Source organism: Pseudochaenichthys georgianus, unplaced genomic scaffold (genome assembly GCF_902827115.2).
Source record: "Pseudochaenichthys georgianus unplaced genomic scaffold, fPseGeo1.2 scaffold_1475_arrow_ctg1, whole genome shotgun sequence".
Lineage (NCBI taxonomy): Eukaryota > Metazoa > Chordata > Actinopteri > Perciformes > Channichthyidae > Pseudochaenichthys > Pseudochaenichthys georgianus.
Window position 1 is genome coordinate 2,118 of NW_027262326.1, and position 19,903 is coordinate 22,020.

General features: G+C 46.4%; 1 protein-coding gene across 2 annotated transcripts; it reads right to left on the minus strand.

Annotated features, from left to right (window-relative positions):
- Positions 1–1,074: 1,074 nt before the first annotated feature.
- Positions 1,075–15,662, minus strand: LOC117441093 (transmembrane 4 L6 family member 19). 2 transcript variants are annotated; one of them, XM_034077295.2, is made up of 6 exons: positions 15,215–15,662; positions 13,896–14,072; positions 13,699–13,767; positions 10,766–10,920; positions 1,627–1,805; positions 1,075–1,267 (listed from the first exon to the last, which is right to left on the minus strand). In XM_034077295.2, the coding sequence occupies exons 1-6, from the start codon at positions 15,218–15,220 to the stop codon at positions 1,257–1,259; spliced, it is 597 nt and encodes a 198-aa protein (XP_033933186.1). In that variant the 5' UTR covers positions 15,221–15,662; the 3' UTR covers positions 1,075–1,256. The 2 variants fall into 2 exon arrangements, with proteins under 2 accessions (XP_033933186.1, XP_033933187.1); XM_034077296.1 differs by lacking the exon at positions 15,215–15,662 and adding an exon at positions 14,510–14,845.
- Between the last annotated feature and the right edge of the window lie 4,241 nt (positions 15,663–19,903).

The window sequence follows — 19,903 nt, forward strand, 5'->3', positions numbered from 1 at the left end:
AACAGGTCCCAGGAGAAGCTCAACCCTCCCGACTGCACCTGAATGCATCAACAGGTCCCAGGAGAAGCTCAAACCTCCCGACTGCACCTGAATGCATCAACAGGTCCCAGGAGAAGCTCAAACCTCCCGACTGCACCTGAATGCATCAACAGGTCCCAGGAGAAGCTCAAACCTCCCGACTGCACCTGAATGCATCAACAGGTCCCAGGAGAAGCTCAAACCTCCCGACTGCACCTGAATGCATCAACAGGTCCCAGGAGAAACTCAAACCTCCCGACTGCACCTGAATGCATCAACAGGTCCCAGGAGAAGCTCAACCCTCCCGACTGCACCTGAATGCATCAACAGGTCCCAGGAGAAGCTCAAACCTCCCGACTGCACCTGAATGCATCAACAGGTCCCAGGAGAAGCTCAACCCTCCCGACTGCACCTGAATGCATCAACAGGTCCCAGGAGAAGCTCAAACCTCCCGACTGCACCTGAATGCATCAACAGGTCCCAGGAGAAGCTCAACCCTCCCGACTGCACCTGAATGCATCAACAGGTCCCAGGAGAAGCTCAACCCTCCCGACTGCACCTGAATGCATCAACAGGTCCCAGGAGAAGCTCAACCCTCCCGACTGCACCTGAATGCATCAACAGGTCCCAGGAGAAGCTCAAACCCCCCGACTGCACCTGAATGCATCAACAGGTCCCAGGAGAAGCTCAAACCCCCCGACTGCACCTGAATGCATCAACAGGTCCCAGGAGAAGCTCAACCCTCCCGACTGCACCTGAATGCATCAACAGGTCCCAGGAGAAGCTCAAACCCCCCGACTGCACCTGAATGCATCAACAGGTCCCAGGAGAAGCTCAAACCTCCCGACTGCACCTGAATGCAACTGTTTTTGATTGAATTATTAAATATAAAACATTTGTTATTGTTTATTATTGTAAACCGATATGAATAAATATAAAGACATGTGATTTATGTTTATTAAAATGTGACTTTAATTACACTTTATATTATTATATAAAACAGGACATATTTATTAATAAATAAACAGTTTGAATCTTCACAAATAGACTGGTAAATGTATGAGAGATAAATAAGAACATATTGAACATCCTGTATTTTAATAAAACTATAACAGAGATCCAGCTGTTTGTAAATAGCTGAATAATTAATCATTAAAAGATGTTTAAAGTGCTTCATCGCTTCGCCCCGCCAAAATAAAAGCTCTCATGACGTCAGTTTAGATTCCCACGACGACACTTCAGACTGCAACTGCACACACACACACACACACACACACACACACACACACACACACACACACACACACACACACACACACACACACACACACACACACACACACACACACACACACACACACACACACACACACACACACCACACACACACACACACACACACACACACACACACACACACACACACACACACACACACACACACACACACACACACACACACACACACACACACACACACACACACACACACACACACACACACACACACACACACACACACACACACACACACACACACACACACACACACACACACCATGAATAATAAGAACTACATTGAAGTAGATAGTAGTAGTGATGCAGTACCTTGTGCCCCCAGCAGGAGGCCCAGCAGGGCGTTCAGCACGTTGAGTCCACACAGCAGCGTCTGCAGAGCGCTGACCCCCCCCATCAGCCCAAACAGAACCACGTTCCACAGCACCACCCCCCCCGGCCGCACACACACCGAAGACCAGAGGGACCGGTTGTACAGGTACCCTGAGTGGCTACACACACACACACACACACACACACACACACACACACACACACACACACACACACACACACACACACACACACACACACACACACACACACACACACACACACACACACACACACACACACACACACACACACACACACACACACACACACACACACACACACACACACACACACACACACACACACACACACACACACACACACACACACACACACACACACACACACACACACACACACACACACACACACACAATTTGTTATTGTTAAATTGATTAAAACAATTTATTATACAGTCCCCTCCAAAACTTTAGGAGCATGTGACTGACAGGTGTGTGTGTGTTGCCCAGGTGTGTGTGTAGCCCAGATGTGTGTGTAGCCCAGGTGTGTGTGTAGCCCAGGTGTGTGTGTTGCCCAGGTGTGTGTGTAGCCCAGGTGTGTGTGTAGCCCACTCGTCCAGCGCTACACCCCAGAGCCTTAAGGTCGGCCGATCAGCTGTTGGTGATAGTTCCCAAGACCAGGCTCGAACCCCGAGGGCATCGAGCCTTCGCAGCGGCGGGCCCCGGGCTCTGGACCCTCTGCCCTCCACGTGAGGTCGGCCGGACCCTGGGGTTTAAATCAACTCTTAAAACTCACTTTCTCTCTGGCGTTTCTTTAATGATCTATTTATTTATTCATTTAGTTCTTTATTTTAATATTCATAACTAGGGGCGTCACGGTATTCGTACCGTCACGGTTCGGATGTCACGGTTCGGTGCATGCAGTCACACGGCGAATACGCCTTTTTTTACGAGTGGGAAAAAAGTGTTTCAGGGCAGCATCCACTACACTATTTATAATCCAGGGGGCGGTGTTGCGCCTAAAAGCTGCCAGCCGCCCTTAAACAACAAATGAAGAACAAGAAGAAACACGACAACAAAACAAACAAATTACAAGAAGAAGAAAAGTTAGTTTGGTGAGTTCAGATAACACACGGGAGCTAGAACCCCCTGCTTCTTTTAGATCAGCTGTGGGAACATGTCGGGTTCCCTGTGGACTACAACACATCACGTCACATTTAGCCGAGGCTTTTATCCAGAGCGACTCACAATAAGTGCGTTCGACCAACAAAATACAACCTTGAAGAAAACAGAATCATAAAGTACATCAGGCTTCATAGAGCCAAGCATCTCAAGTGCTGCTCAGCTGGCTTCAGAGGAGCCAGTCCTTTGTTAGTATATAAGTGCTCTGTTAGCAGTTCTCTCCTCGAGGTGGAGTCGAAGGAGATGAGTCTCAGTCTGGAAGGTGTGTGAGCTTTCTGCTGTCCTGATGTCAGGGAGCTCGTTCCACCATCTTGGAGCCAGGACAGCAAACCCACGTGTTCCTGCTGATGGGAACTTGGGTCCCCCTCGCAGCGAGGGTGCAGCGAGTCGTCTGGCTGATGCAGAGCGGAGTGCACGTGCTGGGGTGTACGGTTTAACCATGTCCTGGATGTAGGAAGGGCCAGATCCATTCACAGCACGGTACGCAAGCACCAGGGTCTTGAAGTGGATTCTAGCAGTTACCGGAAGCCAGTGGAGGGAGCGGAGGAGCGGGTGGAACATTCAGGAAGGCTGAAGACCAGACGAGCCGCTGCATTCTGGATGAGAGAGGTCGGATGGCACATGCAGGTAGACCAGCAGGAGGGGTTGCAGTAGTCTAGTGAGGTGACGAGAGCCTGGACCAGAACCTGCGTGGCTCTCTGGGTCAGCTGGGGACGCGTCCTCCTGATGCTGGAGAGCGTGTATCTGCAGCAGCGATGCTTGCAGTGAAGGACAGGTTGTTATCTAGGGTCACGCCCTACAATAACGATGGAGTGCGAGTGGTGGATCGGACGAGGACGGTGTGTCGGCGTTGTTCGATAGCGGTGCGGTATGCTAATGGTGACCAGCCAAACATGCTAAATCACATCAGAAGGCATCACCCAGATTAGCCAATCACCGGAGCCCAAAGACAGCAGCTGATCAGCAGCTGATCCCCGCTGTGTTTAAGAAGCCAACAGACACGAGAGCCGAGAGACCAACATCAATAACGGAAGCTTTTGGCATAATGTTTTTCAACGACTTTGCTCTGGAAACACTTTCTTATTATTTATGATGTAATATTTTCAAGACATCCTTTTTAGTTTTACAGCTTGATGAAACCTTTTAGTTTCAGCCAGTATAGATACTCTGGCCATCTGAGTGTGTGGTTTGTTTTTAACTGTTTAATACAGTAATTATTCAAAATGTCAGAGTTCCTTATTTTTAAACTGAAACTTGCGCTACTGTTCAAATAAATAACAACTGTGAACCGTTACACCCCTAACATAACATAGGATTTCATTAAAATATTTTTAAAATAGTTTATACATTATTCAAATATAGGAATAGTAGATAGGATTACTTAAAATATAGTACCTTATATTTCATATTTTTTCCCTTTAGACCCTTGCGGTTTATTCTTAAAAACCCTTACACTTACCCACCCCCCATTTTCCCTCTGCTGGTCGATGGCCTTGTAGAGGGTAACGGTTCCCTCTGCTGGTCGATGGCCTTGTAGAGGGTAACAGTCCCCTCTGCTGGTCTATGGCCTTGTAGAGGGTAACGGTTCCCTCTGCTGGTCTATGGTCTTGTAGAGGGTAACGGTCCCCTCTGCTGGTCTATGGCCTTGTAGAGGGTAACGGGGTACGTCTATGGCCTTGTAGAGGGTAACGGGGTACGTCTATGGCCTTGTAGAGGGTAACGGTCCCCTCTGCTGGTCTATGGCCTTGTAGAGGGTAACGGTCCTCTCTGCTGGTCTATGGCCTTGTAGAGGGTAACGGTCCCCTCTGCTGGTCTATGGCCTTGTAGAGGGTAACGGTCCCCTCTGCTGGTCTATGGCCTTGTAGAGGGAAACGGTCCCCTCTGCTGGTCTATGGCCTTGTAGAGGGTAACGGTCCCCTCTGCTGGTCTATGGCCTTGTAGAGGGTAACGGTCCCCTCTGCTGGTCTATGGCCTTGTAGAGGGTAACGGTCCCCTTTGCTGGTCTATGGCCTTGTAGAGGGTAACGGGGTACGTCTATGGCCTTGTAGAGGGTAACGGTTCCCTCTGCTGGTCTATGGCCTTGTAGAGGGTAACGGTTCCCTCTGCTGGTCTATGGCCTTGTAGAGGGTAACGGTCCCCTCTGCTGGTCTATGGCCTTGTAGAGGGTAACGGTCCCCTCTGCTGGTCTATGGCCTTGTAGAGGGTAACGGTCCCCTCTGCTGGTCTATGGCCTTGTAGAGGGTAACGGTCCCCTCTGCTGGTCTATGGCCTTGTAGAGGGTAACGGTCCCCTTTGCTGGTCTATGGCCTTGTAGAGGGTAACGGGGTACGTCTATGGCCTTGTAGAGGGTAACGGTTCCCTCTGCTGGTCTATGGCCTTGTAGAGGGTAACGGTTCCCTCTGCTGGTCTATGGCCTTGTAGAGGGTAACGGTCCCCTCTGCTGGTCTATGGCCTTGTAGAGGGTAACGGTCCCCTCTGCTGGTCTATGGCCTTGTAGAGGGTAACGGTCCCCTCTGCTGGTCTATGGCCTTGTAGAGGGTAACGGTCCCCTCTGCTGGTCTATGGCCTTGTAGAGGGTAACGGTCCCCTCTGCTGGTCTATGGCCTTGTAGAGGGTAACGGTCCCCTCTGCTGGTCTATGGCCTTGTAGAGGGTAACGGTCCCCTCTGCTGGTCTATGGCCTTGTAGAGGGTAACGGTCTCCTCTGCTGGTCTATGGCCTTGTAGAGGGTAACGGTCTCCTCTGCTGGTCTATGGCCTTGTAGAGGGTAACGGTCTCCTCTGCTGGTCTATGGCCTTGTAGAGGGTAACGGTCTCCTCTGCTGGTCTATGGCCTTGTAGAGGGTAACGGTCCCCTCTGCTGGTCTATGGCCTTGTAGAGGGTAACGGTCCCCTCTGCTGGTCTATGGCCTTGTAGAGGGTAACGGTCCCCTCTGCTGGTCTATGGCCTTGTAGAGGGTAACGGTCCCCTCTGCTGGTCTATGGCCTTGTAGAGGGTAACGGTCCCCTCTGCTGGTCTATGGCCTTGTAGAGGGTAACGGTCCCCTCTGCTGGTCTATGGCCTTGTAGAGGGTAACGGTCCCCTCTGCTGGTCTATGGCCTTGTAGAGGGTAACGGTCCCCTCTGCTGGTCTATGGCCTTGTAGAGGGTAACGGTCCCCTCTGCTGGTCTATGGCCTTGTAGACGGTAACGGGGTACAGAGTCGCTTAGACGCAGAGATAGGTTGTTGTGCTCCCTCTCTCTGTTTCTCACCAGACATCGTTTATAAATGTGCTTTATAAATAAACCATGATTTGATTTGATTTATTTTGAAGGAGAGGTAGCACTGTTGACAGGAAGTTGTTGTTGCTATGGAAACAACGTGACGGAGATTAACGAAGAAAAGTAATATCTACATATTAAGTAAGTAAACGATAACGTTTATGGTTAAGTGTCAGCACCCCCCGAAGAGGCACAAGCTCTTACGTTGATATCGGAGATTTCAATAAATTCTATTTTTTCCTCCATTCACTCAAATTCAACAGAGAGAGGACACACCTGAATGACACGATGGCGACACGAGCGAATGCTGCGAACGCAGCGAACGCTGATCTCCTAGAAATTAAGGACGCTTTATCCAGTATTACCAAGGATATAAGTGACTTAAATAAGACCCGGAAGGATGACAGCATAACAATTAAAAAACTGCTGGAAACGATCGGAAGCATGGAGAGGATAATGAAGGAAAAAGACGAGAAGATTGTCACGCTGGAGAGAAGGATCGAGGAGCTTGAACAACACACCCGAAAAGAGGATGTTATCGTGACCGGATTAAAAATCATAAAACCATATTCCCAGGTAGTGAAAGGAGATTCTGCGCCTTCTACAGACAAAGACGGACATGATTCGGTCGAAACACAGGTGCTCGAGGCACTTAACGATCGTGGCGTGTACCTGAAGTCTGAGGAGATTGAGATCTGCCACACACTTGGGAAGCCGTCGGAAAGTGGATTCCAAAGGGTGATCATAAAACTTGTGAGCAGAAAGACAAAAGTTCGTATGATGATAAATGCCAAGAAACTGAAAGGGACCGGAATCTACATTAACGAGCACCTCACGAAAAGGAACGCGGATATCGCAAGAACTGCGAGAGACCTGAGGAAGAGGAACAAAATCGAAGCTACCTGGATCAGGGACTGTAAAATATTCATTAAAACAAACGAAGGGAAAGTATCGATTGTGAAGGACAGTGTGGATTTATCTATATTTTAATGAACTCTGAGGATAAGAATATTACTCCCGCTATTGGTAAAGTATTGACAAATAATGCAATTATATCTATGCGCTATTTTCCCTTACTTCATTCATTAAGCGTGAGTCAAAAGTTACATCGACCACTCGATAATAATCCGTTATATTCAGTTTTGTATTTTGTCCTGTGTGTTAATATAAATCCTCTGTATTGTATGATCAGTCATGAACTTACCTCCGTGTATGCACCATGGACTCAAATCACCCAGTCCCAGTGACCACAGTGACCGGAGTGAACTCTAAGGATTTAAATCTCTTTGATGAAAATCTAATAAGACAGAACTGTTTCGACTCCCACATTGACCCAGACTCTAATTTCTTCAGGAATCTTACCAACAACTGCTGCTACTATAGTGAAACACTTTTTAACTTAGAACTTAAAGCTATTAATGGTTTTTCATTAATACACTTTAATGCCCGTAGCCTTAATGCAAATAGTGACAAAATCAAATTATATCTTCAACTCATAAATAGATCTTTTGACATCATTGCAATCTCAGAGACCTGGCAAACAGACTCAAACACTGTTGACAATTTTTTACCCGATTATGTGGCTTTTCATATGAATCGCAAGCTCCAAAGAGGTGGTCTCACTGTTTGTTAAAAACACACTCTCTGCGAGATTGGTAGAGTCTCTCCCTCTGCTGCAACAACCTCCTTGAATCTGTCACCGTAGACATTGAGCTAAAACAGAACAAACATATACTCGTCTCCTGCATGTACAGAAAGCCTGGAAGCAATCTTGAGGAATTTAATGAACAAGTAGAAAAAATGCTCAGACCTCATAGAATTAAAAACCTTTATGTGTGTGGAGATTTCAACGTTAATTTATTAAAATACAACTCGCTCCAACAGGCGAGACACTTCATGGATATGTTTTCTTCTCTCGGGCTTCTCCCTCTAATAACCAAACCAACCAGGTTAACTAGCACTACTGAAACGTTAATTGATAACATTTTCAATAACGTCCTTGAAACGGAACATCATAGTGGGGCCCTCATCTCTGATGTCAGTGATCACCTGCCAATATTCACAATTTGCGGAAGAGAACCTGTAAATAATAAAGAACAAAAGACATACATAACTAAACGGACATTAAATGACAGTTCTCTAAATAAATTAAATATTAACTTAAAAAATGAAAAATGGCAAGAAGTATTTGAGATTCAAGACGTAAACAAATCCTATAATGAGTTTGTAAGGATTTTCATGCAAAACATGAATGAATGTTGTCCATAATTAAAATGAAGATTGACTCAAACCCTGGTTCACTCGTGGACTGAAAAACGCTTGCTGTAAGAAAAATGCACTATATAGGACTTTTTTGAAAAGTAAAAGCACTGAAGATGAAAGCCGTTATAAATTGTATAAAAACAAATTGACTACAATCCTTAGAAACTGTGAAAAACGATACTTCTCTGAAAAATTAGAAAATGCCATAGGAGATATGAAAACCACTTGGAAGGTAATAAATAGCATAATTAAGAAGAAAAGAACTGACAACAGAAACGAATTCAAGAAATTCCAAACTGAAGGAAAAACCCCAACGGATGTTGCAAATAGCTTTAATGAGTTCTTTACTGAAATTGGCCGCAACCTGGCGAGTAAAATCAGCCCAACTTCATCTAAAGTGGATGATTTTCTGAAAAACTGCAACCAACAGAGTATGTTCCTGAACCCAATCACAGAAAATGAACGGCTTGATATTATTAATACTCAACACAGTAAACAGTCCAAAGATTATTTAGGACTTAGTATGAATATTGTTAAACAAGTTGCACCAAATATTGTAGCCCCCCTAGTAAATATATGCAATAAATCGTTTCAACAAGGTATTTTTCCCAATGAAATGAAAATCGCGAAGCTAATTCCGGTTTTCAAATCTGGTGATAAATCTAGTTTTAATAATTATAGACCGATTTCTTTACGACCACAATTCTCAAAAATCCTGGAAAAACTCTTTAACAACCGTCTGGAGTCATTCCTCAGCAAATTTAATATACTATGCCCCAGCCAATATGGATTTCAGAAAAATCACTCTACTTCTTCAGCAGTAATTGAATTGGTTGAAGAAATTACCAACAACATTGACAAAAAAATGATTACAGCTGGTATATTCATGGACCTTAAAAAGGCTTTTGATACTGTGAGCCATCCTGCTGCACACATTAGAACTTTATGGCACAAGGGGTCGAGCCAAAGAATGGGTCAAGAGTTATCTGATAAATAGGCTACAATATGTGGACATAGACGAGGCGAAATCAAACAATCTTCCTATAACATGTGGAGTCCCTCAAGGATCAATCTTAGGTCCAAAACTGTTCCTGATTTATATTAATGACATTATCAACACCTCAGACATGTTAAAATTCATTTTGTTTGCCGATGATACCACCATTCTCTGCTCCCATCATAATCTTGGTGATCTTGTTAAAATTGTTAATGCAGAATTGGAAATACTATGTAACTGGTTTGCAGTTAATAAATTATCCCTTAATGTGGCCAAAACAAATTACATGTTATTCAATACAAAGTCTGAGAGTAGAAATGACTGTATTATACGGATTTGCAATACTGAGATAGAGAAAGTTGGTGCATGTAAATTTTTAGGACTCATTGTTGATGAAAAACTCAACTGGAAGCATCATATAAATTATGTACAAACTAAACTGTCAAAAATAATAGGTATTTTGTATCGTACTAAGAACATTCTCGAGGAAAAAATACTCAGAACTCTTTATAACAGTCTATTTCTCCCTTACCTTTATTACTGCTCCGAAATATGGGGAAACACGTACGCAACAAATCTACAAAAAATAATAACATCCCAAAAAAAAGTATTACGAATAGTCTGTGGTGCTGGTAAATATGAACACACAACTCCCATATTCAAAAAACTCAATCTATTCAAATTTGTTGATATAGTAAAACTTAAAACAGTACTGATTATGCACAACATTTACCATAACAAAATGCCTACTAACATTCAAAAGCAGTTCCAAACCACAGTTAGGAAATACCCAACCAGGCATCCTAACTGGTTGTATAGCAAGCCCTGTAGAACAACCATCAAATCACACAGCTTATCCATAATCGGAGTTAGAACGTGGAATGGACTTCACTCAGACCTTTCAAGTATTACTAGTCATCAACAATTCAAAACTAAAGTAAAAACAATTATATTTGCAGATTACTCCAGCTAACAAGTATTTGATATTCCCAGTGTTGCTTATATATGCATTTACTTTTTTCTTGCCCTAACTGTTATTTTATTTTTTTTCAGTTTTCGTTAGTTTTCTTTATTTTTTTGTACTCCTTAATTTCTATACGTTTTTGACGAAATATGTGCCATTACTATATTGATGCTAATGATGATGCACGGGAGGGCTACTCCCCATAAGCTATGCTTCAGCCCTCCCGCTTCTACTAATTTTGTTCATTTGGGTGTATGAATTATACGTTTTTGTTTTTGTATGATTTTAGTAGAATAAATTAAAAAAGAAAAAAATACGAATATCCGAATAACGAAATTGAAACTCCGAACGAGTACGAATATTCCGGTACAGCCCTAGTGTGTGACTGCGTGTGTTTGTGTGTTTGTGTGTGTGTGTGTGTGTGACTGTGTGTGTGTGTGTGTGTGTCTCACCGGTCTGGGAGTGGCTGCAGTGGAACCCCCCAGGTCAGAATGTGTGTGTCGTTGTAGAGACAGAGAGGACCCTGAGAGAGAGCTGTAGCTGAAACCAGAGAACAGAACCCAGCCGAGAGAACACACACACCTGAGAACAGCACCTGAGAGAACATCTGGAACACAGAGAACACCTGAGAACACACACACACCTGAGAACACAGAGATTACCTGAGAACACACACACCTGAGAACACACACACCTGAGAACACAGAGAACACAGAGAACATCTGCGAACACAGAGAACATCTGGAACACCTGAGAGAACATCTGGAACACAGAGAACACCTGGAACACCTGAGAGAACATCTGGAACACAGAGAACACCTGAGAGAACATCTGGAACACAGAGAACACCTGGAACACCTGAGAGAACATCTGGAACACAGAGAACACAGAGAACACCTGGAACACCTGAGAGAACACCTGGAACACCTGAGAGAACATCTGGAACACAGAGAACACCTGAGAGAACATCTGGAACACAGAGAACACCTGGAACACCTGAGAGAACATCTGGAACACAGAGAACATCTGAGAACACAGAGAACATCTGGAACACAGAGAACATCTGAGAGAACATCTGGAACACCTGAGAGAACATCTGGAACACAGAGAACATCTGGAACACCTGAGAGAACATCTGGAACACAGAGAACATCTGGAACACAGAGAACATCTGGAACACAGAGAACATCTGAGAGAACATCTGGAACACCTGAGAGAACATCTGGAACACAGAGAACATCTGGAACACCTGAGAGAACATCTGGAACACCTGGAACACCTGAGAGAACATCTGGAACACAGAGAACATCTGGAACACCTGGGAGAACATCTGGAACACCTGAGAGAACATCTGGAACACAGAGAACATCTGGAACACCTGGAACACCTGAGAGAACATCTGGAACACCTGGAACACCTGAGAGAACATCTGGAACACAGAGAACATCTGGAACACCTGGGAGAACATCTGGAACACCTGAGAGAACATCTGGAACACAGAGAACATCTGGAACACCTGGAACACCTGAGAGAACATCTGGAACACCTGAGAGAACATCTGGAACACAGAGAACATCTGGAACACCTGAGAGAACATCTGGAACACAGAGAACATCTGGAACACAGAGAACATATGGAACTGAGAGAACATCTGGAACACCTGAGAGAACATCTGGAACACCTGGAACACAGAGAACACCTGGAACACCTGAGAGAACACCTGGAACACCTGAGAGAACATCTGGAACACCTGGAACACAGAGAACACCTGAGAGAACACCTGGATCACCTGAGAGAACACCTGGAACACCTGAGAGAACACCTGGAACACCTGGAACACCTGAGAGAACACCTGGAACACCTGAGAGAACACCTGGAACACCTGGAACACAGAGAACACCTGAGAGAACACCTGGAACACCTGAGAGAACATCTGGAACACAGAGAACACCTGAGAGAACACCTGAGAGAACACCTGAGAGAACATCTGGAACACCTGGAACACCTGAGAGAACATCTGGAACACCTGAGAGAACATCTGGAACATCTGGAACACAGAGAACACCTGAGAGAACACCTAGAACACAGAGAACACCTGAGAGAACATCTGGAACACAGAGAACACCTGAGAGAACACTTGGAACACCTGGAACACAGAGAACACCTGAGAGAACACCTGAGAGAACATCTGGAACACCTGAGAGAACATCTGGAACACAGAGAACACCTGAGAGAACATCTGGAACACAGAGAACACCTGAGAGAACACCTGGAACACCTGGAACACAGAGAACACCTGAGAGAACATCTAGAACACCTGAGAGAACACCTGAGAGAACACCTGGAACACCTGGAACACAGAGAACACCTGAGAGAACACCTGGAACACCTGGAACACAGAGAACACCTGAGAGAACACCTGGAACACAGAGAACACCTGAGAGAACACCTGGAACATCTGGAACACAGAGAAAACCTGAGAGAACACCTGGAACACCTGGAACACAGAGAACACCTAGAACACAGAGAACACCTGAGAGAACACCTGGAACATCTGGAACACCTGAGAGAACACCTGGAACATCTGGAACACCTGAGAGAACACCTGAGAGAACATCTGGAACACCTGAGAGAACACCTGAGAGAACATCTGGAACACAGAGAACACCTGAGAGAACACCTGAGAGAACATCTGGAACACAGAGAACACCTGAGAGAACACCTGAGAGAACACCTGAGAGAACACCTGAGAGAACATCTGAGAGAACATCTGGAACACAGAGAACACCTGAGAGAACACCTGAGAGAACATCTGGAACACAGAGAACACCTGAGAGAACACCTGGAACACAGAGAACACCTGGAACATCTGGAACACCTGAGAGAACACCTGAGAGAACATCTGGAACACCTGGAACACCTGAGAGAACATCTGGAACACCTGAGAGAACACCTGAGAGAACATCTGGAACACAGAGAACACCTGAGAGAACACCTGGAACACAGAGAACACCTGGAACATCTGGAACACCTGAGAGAACACCTGAGAGAACACCTGGAACACCTGGAACACAGAGAACACCTGAGAGAACACCTGAGAGAACATCTGGAACACAGAGAACACCTGAGAGAACACCTGAGAGAACACCTGAGAGAACATCTGGAACACAGAGAACACCTGAGAGAACACCTGGAACACAGAGAACACCTGGAACATCTGGAACACCTGAGAGAACACCTGAGAGAACATCTTTTTTGTTTTGTAAGATAATAAATAAAGAAATAAATAAAAATACATATATATATATAACCCTAAAATATAAAATACAAATAAATAACAAATAAAGGAATAGTAATAAAGAGTATTATAGAGCGGTCAGCTGACCTGCCGCCTGAAGGCGAAGCATCCAGAGGTTCTGCTGCTCCTCAGGAAGGACCGCGCCGCCAACAGAACCTACCGACACACAATGCACGTTGTCTCTGAGGGGGAACGGTTCTGTCTACAGACACCCTCATGTTGCTTATTAGGATACACCCTTGGTCCCACGGACAGTGAGCAGTCTGCAGTGTACACACACTCACCAGGACCCCGGACCCCCATAGCCCCGGGGCCCAGGTGGCTTCTCTGGTCACATGACCCTCCAACAGGAAGTGGATCTTCAGATCAGGAAATAGCAGCAGGACGTTGCACAGCATGCAGACGATCGCCATGGGAACCAGAGAGAAGGACACACACCGCAGAAACCTGGAAACACACATCTGACACACACACACACAGTTAACATGTCACATGATTGATGAGTCGATGACAAACAGTTCTGAATGTGAGACATATTCTGAAACGAGTCACAGGTCAAATAATAAGATAAATAAACAAATAAAGAAGACACTAACAGATCATATTAATACAGAATAATAATAACACATTATTTACAGTATAGATCAGGAGATGAGTTTTGATATTCATTTTTAATAAAACGTTAGATATTAAACACGCGTTAGATACTGTGTATATGTACACACGACATGTTACACACACTGTGGCACCTCGGGGTGAAGCGTCTCACAACGACATGCTGACTGCAGAGGGGTTTGAACCTGTGACCCCTGATCCCAACACCAACGCACTACCCACTACGCCACACGCCTCCACGGTACACACACGTTAGATATTCAATATTAAAACATAAACTCACCCTGAAGATCCGCTGCTCAGGACAACAAGCAAAGTGATCAAGTGTAAATAAGCTCAGTGTGTGTGAGTGTGTGTGTGTGTGAGTGTGAGTGTGTGTTTCTGAGGAAGAACAGACTTTATATCTGCAGACACGTGAGGACTGGAAACAGGAACACACACACACACATGTGTGTATAAATATATATTTATACACAGCATTGACCTTTCTGCTAATCTGGGAAGTGAGTATATCATCAGGAGAAGCTCTGAATACTGCAGTGACGGATATACTGAATATAAATACACAGAACTGAAGGCAGTGTACATTAATATATATTATACATTGATTACAAATATACAGTTTATATTTGAGTTTTCAGAATCAGAGAGAATACAACATATATTTCCTCCTCAGTGTTGATCCTCCAGTTCAGCCTCAGTGCACAACAACAACAACAACAACAACAACAACAACAACACCACCAAGGGTAATACAGAGAAGAGGTTTGTTTGTGCGTGCGTGTGAGTCAGGAGCTCAGAATAGAGAAGCGGGTTATAAACATTTTAACCTTCTCTAAATGTATATCATACACACACACACACACACACACACACACACACACACACACACACACACACACACACACACACACACACACACACACACACACACACACACACACACACACACACACACACCACTTCAGGAGACATTACATTGACTTACATGCATTTCCTGGAGACTCACCCTGACCAGAACCAGACCCAGCACATGCCTGACCCTGACCCTATTAGAGAGAGTGGACGTCCCGTCTCGGGAGACGGCAGCGGCCCGGTTTCCCAAAGTGACCTAATGTGACCTCTATTTAGAGGCAATGGACTTCCCCTCTCGGGAGAGGGACCTCCGGCATGTGTCCCTGAAATGGGGACTCAGAGGACAGGCTGCTTCACAGCACTATGTAACCCAGGAAGGAAGCTTGAATCCTGGGTATGTCAGTGTTCAAAAGTGCATTCAACTGGTTTAATTACCCAGCAATGAGTGTGTGAACGCTGGGTAAAGGTGCTGTGAGCAGAGGGAGAGAGCCGCGTTCCACAGGCACGTGGGCAGAGGTCCAGGGTGCTGCACGTGGGCAGAGGTCCAGGGTGCTGCACCTGGGCAGAGGTCCAGGGTGCTGCACCTGGGCAGAGGTCCAGGGTGCTGCACCTGGGCAGAGGTCCGGGTGCTGCACCTGGGCAGAGGTCCAGGGTGCTGCACCTGGGCAGAGGTCCGGGTGCTGCACCTGGGCAGAGGTCCAGGGTGCTGCACCTGGGCAGAGGTCCAGGGTGCTGCACCTGGGCAGAGGTCCAGGGTGCTGCACCTGGGCAGAGGTCCAGGGTGCTGCACCTGGGCAGAGGTCCAGGGTGCTGCACCTGGGCAGAGGTCCAGGGTGCTGCACCTGGGCAGAGGTCCAGGGTGCTGCACCTGGGCAGAGGTCCAGGGTGCTGCACCTGGGCAGAGGTCCAGGGTGCTGCACCTGGGCAGAGGTCCAGGGTGCTGCACCTGGGCAGAGGTCCAGGGTGCTGCACCTGGGTCAGAAACAGTCTAAGTCACCTTTTGGAAGAACCAGAGAAAAGGGTGAAAGTGGATAATTGTACCCCAAAATAGTGTCTCTTAAGGCGGGTAAAAGTTGTGTGAATATGGGGTGACGTATAAGAACACTTGAGCACCAGCAAGACCCCCACCTCCATAACCTTGTGCACCAGGCGAACCCGTGTACCCACACGTAAGCACTCCCCCACGGACTACACCAAGAGGGACCACCGGTCAGAGGTCCGTTCCCATGGTAACACTGAATAACAACATCAGCTAACTAGTGCCCACTGCCAGCCACATGGGGTGACGCCGGCCAATCACAAAGCTTTGATGCGTTCAAGTGCATTATTCTGGACAGGAAGATTATGTTACAGGACATTAACGATACAACTGAATATTGTTGTTCTATTTTTAGACACATCTCGCGATCGACTGGTTGCAGACCTGAGACCTGTAGCAGACCAGAGACCTGTAGCAGACCAGAGACCTGTAGCAGACCAGAGACCTGTAGCAGACCAGAGACCTGTTGCAGACCTGAGACCTGTAGCAGACCAGAGACCTGTAGCAGACCAGAGACCTGTTGCAGACCTGAGACCTGTAGCAGACCAGAGACCTGTAGCAGACCTGAGACCTGTAGCAGACCAGAGACCTGTAGCAGACCAGAGACCTGTAGCAGACCAGAGACCTGTTGCAGACCTGAGACCTGTAGCAGACCAGAGACCTGTAGCAGACCAGAGACCTGTAGCAGACCAGAGACCTGTAGCAGACCAGAGACCTGTTGCAGACCTGAGACCTGTAGCAGACCAGATTCCTGAAGCAGACCAGAGACCTGTAGCAGACCAGAGACCTGTAGCAGACCTGAGACCTGTAGCAGACCAGAGACCTGTTGCAGACCTGAGACCTGTAGCAGACCAGAGACCTGTAGCAGACCAGAGACCTGTAGCAGACCAGAGACCTGTTGCAGACCTGAGACCTGTAGCAGACCTGAGACCTGTAGCAGACCAGAGACCTGTAGCAGACCAGAGACCTGTTGCAGACCTGAGACCTGTAGCAGACCAGAGACCTGTTGCAGACCTGAGACCTGTAGCAGACCAGATTCCTGAAGCAGACCAGAGACCTGTTGCAGACCTGAGACCTGTAGCAGACCAGAGACCTGTAGCAGACCAGAGACCTGTAGCAGACCAGAGACCTGTTGCAGACCTGATACCTGTAGCAGACCAGAGACCTGTAGCAGACCAGAGACCTGTTGCAGACCTGAGACCTGTAGCAGACCAGAGACCTGTAGCAGACCAGAGACCTGTAGCAGACCAGAGACCTGTTGCAGACCTGATACCTGTAGCAGACCAGAGACCTGTAGCAGACCAGAGACCTGTAGCAGACCAGAGACCTGTTGCAGAACTGAGACCTGTAGCAGACCAGAGACCTGTTGCAGACCTGAGACCTGTAGCAGACCAGATTCCTGAAGCAGACCAGAGACCTGTAGCAGACCAGAGACCTGTTGCAGACCAGAGACCTGAAGCAGACCAGAGACCTGTAGCAGACCTGAGACCTGTAGCAGACCTGAGACCTGTAGCAGACCAGATTCCTGAAGCAGACCAGAGACCTGTAGCAGACCTGAGACCTGTAGCAGACCTGAGACCTGTAGCAGACCTGAGACCTGTTGCAGACCAGAGACCTGTTGCAGACCTGAGACCTGTAGCAGACCAGAGACCTGTAGCAGACCAGAGACCTGTTGCAGACCTGAGACCTGTAGCAGACCAGAGACCTGTAGCAGACCTGAGACCTGTAGCAGACCAGAGACCTGTAGCATCATGTATAAAATCATGTCTCTGATGTGTTTTGATCAAAATACCAACAGATCATGTTCCAGCTGTGAGAGACCTGCAGGTTCGGGTCCTGAGCTCGAGGACAAAGAGGAGGGGGAGCTAATGCCTGCTCAGAATGACCCAGCAGAAATGAACGATCTGGTTCCAGCCAGCTGTAGCCCTGCTGGAGACTCTGTGGTAGCATCGCTGAACAGAGGGCCTTAATGCCAATCTCCTCAATCCGTCGTGTTAACATCTTAAAAATGAATACATTACCCAAATGTCTATTTGTTTCAATCAATCCCCTTACCCCCACCCGAGTCATTTCTTCACAAACTTAAGAAAATATGTACCCACTTTATCTGGAATAATAGATTGACCCTACTTGACTTGCCTTATGACAGAGGGGTCTGAAACGGCTGGTCCTATTGGGCAGCACACCTGAGAGCAGCCATGAGCTACTTCTCCCCAGAGGAAGCTCCAGCGTGGGTCAAGATTGAAGCATGCTCAGCTCAGGGGTTATCGCTTAGTAGCTATCTTTATTCTTCTGAGCCAAAGAAGCCTTTCTAAGAAATACCATGCACATCTGGCATGAGGTCCAAGGATATATGGGGACACCCCCCCTGCCAGGTGTCACCCCATATGGGGCAATAGTCCATTTATACCTGGTAGAGAAGATGCTGGTCTTAAGACTTGGGCGAACAAGGGATGAAGCAGGATTACCGATTCGTACAATGATGGAAAATTAATGTCATTTACCAGAAAAGTATGATATTCCTTCGAAGCACTTCTTTAAGTTTTTACAAATAAGACATGTTATCTCTGTCTCTCAAAACCGCTCCCTTACTCAGCCGCCTCTCAATGCTGGAAGACATTACAGTTAGACACTGGGTGGTGGAGGCCAGCTGTCGCCGCTCGATCAAAGCTTTGTGGACACGTCAGCTGAACACGTGTAATCCCTATCTGATCAGATCAGATCACTTTGATATCCGGTCCGATCAGGAGATCCAGTCCCAGCTTTCATCTGGATCAGATCTTCAGAGCAACAGCACAGGGTTGGGATCAGTTTGATCCCAAAACACTGGATGACCCTGACCCCACCAGAGGGGGGTCTCCAGTGGATTACAGAGCAACATGAACGGCACCATTTATTTAAAACATGTTTCAATTTAAATTAGAAGGCAAAGCGTGTTAACTGAAAGAATACACCATGTTTAGCCTTCATGGGAAATACATTTGATTTTTCCATTTCTGGTCACGTTTGTGGGGCCCATTTTGTTTTCAACCAAATGTTGATGACATAAATGTTTATGCTCATAAAAGTATAGCAACAAAGATCGTCAATCACAAATGTAATTTAGATGAAATAAAAAAATATCTTCAACAAAACAAAAGCCATCTGTCCTCGCCTTTCAGAAGCAAGTGCGGACAATAGAAGTCTGCAATGTGGGCTCTTGTGCTCCTTGTAGTATTCTTCATGTCCACTAGGTGGCGCTCGGTCGGATTAAAGCTCTGTATTCAGGATCTAGTCATCCTGAAAACTCGTGATCTGGATCCGGCTGATCCTGAATTGCTTTGAACTCCAGGGACAACATCTGGCCGACTCGTCTGGATCACAAAACATGGGATTTCAAAATCTGATCGGATGTGATTGAGATTAAAAGTGTTGAACTCCTGGGCCCAGAAGATAAACTAAGAGGAAGTCTCTGGAAGGAGTGGTCTGAAGAGTGCCTGAAGGCGCAAACACAAACAATCAACACAGGCTTAAGTTGATACTTAAGCCTGTTATACATGTTCTTGGATTTTAAGAACATATAAAACGCCATCACTTGAATCCCAATACCCCGGACACCTGCTGTAATGCACCGATGCTAAAGGATCACGCGCTCACTGACTGTGGGAATGTAATGTGGTCCATCGTTGTTGGAAGCAGGCTCTGAACACGATGAACCAGACAACAGAGCAAAGAAGAGTGAGCGTGCGCTTAAAGACGTGTGTCGTTACAAGCCAAGAGGGCAATAGCTATAGAATGGAAACA